General features: G+C 55.9%; 1 protein-coding gene across 1 annotated transcript; it reads right to left on the bottom strand.

Moving 5' to 3' along the window:
• Positions 1-774: 774 nt before the first annotated feature.
• On the bottom strand, positions 775-3765 carry LOC122903635 (kinesin-like protein KIF26A; the record flags this gene model as incomplete). The annotated part of the gene is given in 3 exon segments (XM_044244419.1): positions 775-2399; positions 2402-2800; positions 3687-3765. Coding segments are annotated over 3 exon segments (2103 nt in total), but the record flags the coding sequence as incomplete, so codon positions are not given.
• Positions 3766-5184: the final 1419 nt, after the last annotated feature.

The raw sequence follows: 5184 nt of genomic DNA, 5'->3' as shown, positions 1-5184 counted from the left end.
GTGTTGGAAAGGATGTGGAGAAAGGGGAACTCTCTTACACTGTTGGTGGGAATGCAAGTTGGTGCAGCCTTTTGAGAACAGTGTGGATATTCCTTAAGAAATTAAAAATAGAGCTTCCCTATGCCTGCAATTGCCCTACTGGGTATTTACCCCAAAGATACAGATGTAGTGAAAAGAAGGGCCATCTGTACCCCAAATGTTCATAGCAGCAATGGCCATGGTCGCCAAACTGTGGAAAGAAACAAGATGCCCTTCGACGGATGAATAGATAGGGAAGATGTGGTCCATATACACTATGGAGTATTATGCCTCCATCAGAAGGGATGAATGCCCAACTTTTGTATCAGCATGGATGGGAGTGGAAGAGACTATGCTGAGTGAAACAAGTCAAGCAGAGAGAGTCAATTATCATATGGTTTCACTCATTTTTGGAGCATAAGAAATAACATGGAGGACATGGGGAGATGGAGAGGAGAAGGGAGTTGGGGGAAATTGGAGGTGGAGAGGAACCATGAGAGACTATGGACTCTGAAAAACAATTTGAGGGTTTTGAAGGGCTGGGGGGGTGGTAGGAGGCTGGGGAAACCAGGTGGTGGGTATTATAGAGGGCACGGATTGCGTGGAGCACTGGGTGTGGTGCAAAAACAATGAATACTGTTATGCTGAAAAGATATATATATATATATAGAGAGAGACCTCTCTCTCTCTCTATATATATATATATATAAAACTAAAAGAAAACTAAAAAAAAAAAAAAAGAAAAAAGAAAAAAAAGAAAGAAAAGAAATACAAGAGTCCCAAAAAACCAAAGCAATCTTGAAAAAGCAAAAGCACGCTGATGTCGAAGCAGGTGACCAACATGACGTGGACCTTGCACACATTCACGCACTGCTCCAAGGCGGCCGCGGCGTGCTCCAGGGCCGCCAAGTACTCTGACGACTCGGGCTCCAGCTCCGGGTCCGCCTCGAACTGCTCCAGCTAGCGGCCGGGCTCCAGCATCAGCCGGCCCTGGGTCTCCGCCAGCTCCCCGCACAGCTGCTGGTGCTTGGCCTGTACCTCCCGCAGCCGCTGCTGCCTGCGCTTCGCCAGCCGAAGCCGGGCGCTGGCGCACACCAGACACTTCTCCACGTCCTGGGAGGGCTCAGCCGGGTCCTCCCTCGGGGGCGGCCGGTGCCGCTGCAGGCGCTCCACGTCGTCGATCTCATACACCTTGATCTCAAAAGGCTCCTTCAGGGAGCCGGCCCGGGGCGGCGGCAAGTCCACCCACTGCCCAGGGAGGCCGGGCTTGCGGCCCAGGGCAGCAGTGTCTGGCATGGGGGCCGGGATCAGCCGTCTCCGCTGTGGACCTGTGGCCCTCTTCTTGTGGGACCTGAAGCTGCTGGAGCGGGCCCCCGGCGAGGCGGTCCCGCTGTCACTCATGGAGTCGGGCGCGGACGAGGCGCTGCTGGTGGCCTCGCTGTCACGCAGCACGCTCTCATAGCCGCTGCTGCCGCCGCTGTGGTAGAAGAGCGCGGTGTGGCCCATGGAGGGCGGGAGCTCGCCGCTCAGCACGCTGCTGTTGTCGCTGCCGTGGCCGCTGCTGTAGCGCTGGGGCCGCCATGGGGCCGTGACCTTGCTGTAGGGGGAGGGCAGCGCGGGGACAGCGGGTAGCCGCTCCTCCCCCACATTTACGCCACTGTCGCTGCCGCTGTCCGTGTCCGCCGAGCCCCAGGAAAGACCACCTCTGCCGGGGGTACCGCTGGCCGCCAGCTCGTTGACGCGGCTGTGGGCGGCCCGGAGCGCCTGCCTGGTGCCCATGATGGTGCCCTGGCTGGCCTTGGCCCCGACACCAGGCACAGCCCGCGGGGCCGCCCGGGGAGTCATCACGGGGCCACCGGGGGTCCTGCCCACTGCTGGGGTCAGCGGCTTCATGGGAGCACGCAAGGCCCTCGAACCACCCACTGCTGGACTGCGGCCCTTGCTCCCGCCGACTGGGGGCTTGGGGGCCCCCACACCTTTGGCCGGGCTGCCCCTACAGGCTGGAGTAGGCCCAGGCACGGGGCTGGGGGACGGAACACCCAACCTGGGCACAGCCCGGGCCCTGCCGGGAGCCTCCCTGGCCTTGCTGTGCGCCGGGCCCTCGCACCTCTCGAGAGAGCCATGGGCGCTGGGCCGGCTCGCGGCTTCCACCTTGCCCGCCCGGGCCTTCAGGCTGGACGTGGCCCTGGCGACGGAGTGGTCAGCCCGGCTCCCAGCCCTGGCCTCCTCCTCTCCTCGGGGAAGGGCAGCAGTCGTAGCCCCGGTCAGGCCCCCGCCCTGGGGAGCAGCCAGCGCTGGGCTACTCTTCTGTTCCAGGCTGGACTTGCGCACAGGAGGGGCGGGGGGGGCCGCCCCACCAGGCCTTGTGAAGAGGCTTCCCTGGGAGCCACGCTCCGCTTGCTGCTGGGGGCAGCCTTCGGGTTGCCCAGAGAGGAGGCCGCAACCGCCAGGACGCCCCTGCAGGATGCGGTGGGTGTGGTCACACCCAGCGTGGTGGCCCCCCTCCGCAGCGGGGGTATCTGGGCTATGGCCTCTGGCCTCTGGGCCGCCCTGGCTGCCACTTCACAGCCGTCCACCACCCTCCGGGCACAAGCCAGCACTGGGGCTGGGCTGGGGGCCCTGCCGGCCAAGGGCCCCTGGCACGGGCCACATTCGTCTGCCCGGAGCAGCCAGGGGTCCTCGAAGAGGCCTCCGTGTCCGGGTGGGCTCGGGGCCAGGCGAGTGCAGCCTGCACGACCGGCCGCTGAGGAAGTCCTTGGCCGGCACTGCAGGAGGTGGACGTCTGAGGTTGGGCCCCGGGACGCCGGGAGTGCACGTGGGAGGGAGTGAGGATGTGGCGGGAGTCAGAGGGATGAGGGTGTGGAGGGCCGGGCGCCGGCCCAGTGGGGGGGTGGGGCTCTGAGGCGATGAGCTGGAGGGAGGGGTTGGCCAGGCAGAGTGGACCGTGGAGGGGAAGGGAGCGCGTGTGCCAGAGACGAGACGGTCACCACCCAGACAGCAACGCAAGTGCCTTTATCCTTGAATCGACTTCTCTCTTTTTGCGTTTGGTGCTAAGGACTCAAGACACCAGCAGACGGTGTGCTCAGGCTGTGGCCTAGGAAGCGGCAGGGGGCCGTCCGGGGCCAGGCCTGGCCCCTTCCCAGCCAAGCAGTTTCATGTAGCAGGACTGCTCTGGGCCCTGCCGGCCCAAGGGTCAGGATGCAGGACTCTTCCTTTACAGCGGTTTCCTCTCGGCAGAACTGGCCCCGGGAGTCACCAGACCACGGTCTGCGTCCTTGCTGTGGATCGCGTGGGGCGTGGGGTCCTCCGAGGGGGATGGCCCGTGTTCCCCCCCCCACCCCCGGGACCTGCCCTGTCCTGAGGATACAGAGAGGGCAGCGCCCACAAGGCGCCTTCTTCTATGGCAGGAATTCTTACCAAAACCACAAGCAAAAAAGAAAACCAACACACACACACACACAAACAATGGGGGGGGGGATAAGGGTTTTGTAAAGGTTCTGTTAGGTTCATATTTTTATATCATTTTGCCTATAAATGCAGTATTTGCAGTGGGAATTTGGAGACAAATGATCTATGTTTTATGGTTTTCTATGGAAGGTATCCCTCAGGCCAGGCTCTTTCTGAGGGGTGCCCCGTGGGGGCAGGGGTCCGTGGGGGGCTCTTCTTACCAAATGCAGACTGGGAGGGCGCCTGCCGATGTTCGTGTGTCCCGGTCACAATGGGCTCTGTTTTCTGACCCTTGTGCATTTTCTAGGGGCTCCCAGACCTTTGTACAAATGTGTAGATAACCTCTTGCTACAGCTTTTATTTGTGAATAAAAGACACATCAGTTGTTAAAAAAAAAGCAAAAGCAAAAGCAAAAGCAAAAGCAAAGCTGGAGACTTCAGAATTCTGGACTTCAAGTTTATTACTAAGCTATAGTCATCAAGACAGGATGGCACTGGCACAAAAATAGACACTTAGATCAATGGAACAGAACAAAACTCAGAAATGACCCCACAAAAATATGGTAAACTAGTCTTTGACAAAGCTGGAAAGAATATCCAAAGGAAAAAATAGTCTCTTCAATAAATGGTGTTAGGAAAACTAGACTGCAACATACAAAAGAATGAACGTGGAACACTGTCTTACACCATACATAAAAGTCTATTTTAAATGGATGAAAGACCTAGGTGTGAGACAGGAAACCATCAAAATCCTAGAAGGGAACACAGCAATAATCTCTTTGACATTGACCATGGCAACTTCTTATAAGATATGTCAAAGGAATCAAAGACAAAAATAAACTATTAGGACACCACCAAGATTAAAAGCTTTTGTATGGTAAACAATCACTAAACCTAAGAGGCAACCTATGCAATGGGAGGAGATATTCACAATGATGTACCTGATAAAGGGTTAGTGTTCAAAATCTATAAAGAACGTATCAAAGTCAATACTGCACTATAAATAATCTATTTTCAAAATGAGCAAAAGACCTAAAGAAATATTTTTCTCAAAGAAGACTTTCAGATGGAGAACAGATACATGAAAAGATGCTCCACATCACTCATCATTGGGAATTATAAATAAAAAATACAATGAAACATCATCTCTCACACACACAAAAAAGCCTGTGCTTCATGGAGGAGTCATGATTCAAACGACTCCTCAGATCATACTTTGCCTCACTTGCTATATTGTGATTACTAAAATATTATCTTAACTTGTTTGCTTTCAAAGGCCAGAGAATAGCCAAGAGAATTTTTCATCTGGTAGGTCCGCCAGCGACGTGAGTGGCGATCCCTCTGTCACATACTGAGTTTCTCTGGGCCTGGCAATACAGCACCTCCCCTTCCCTTCATCCACCTAGGTGGGAAGGCAAGTGCCCACTCTAAGGCTCAGCCCCTGAAAACCTTGGGGCTCACTGTCTATCCGACAGGGTGTTTCTTTTCCTAAGACACAGAAACCGCAGCTAACACAAGTGACGGGAAACCAACTTTCCACATGAGCAGGCCATTTCCTAATTTTGGCCGCATTTTCTGAAGCAAAATATGAGACCCTACTGAATCAAAGTTGGACGGAAATCCCATGGAATCCACTGGAGGTCCCTCCTTCTTGGTCCTTCTGTAGCTGGGTGTGACATGAGGTTGCACCAGGGGCCACCAGCCCCAGGTCTCCAGTTAT

This window comes from Neovison vison, chromosome 3, assembly GCF_020171115.1.
Source record: "Neovison vison isolate M4711 chromosome 3, ASM_NN_V1, whole genome shotgun sequence".
Taxonomy (NCBI): domain Eukaryota; kingdom Metazoa; phylum Chordata; class Mammalia; order Carnivora; family Mustelidae; genus Neogale; species Neogale vison.
This window is presented reverse-complemented; position numbering and strand designations above follow the sequence as displayed.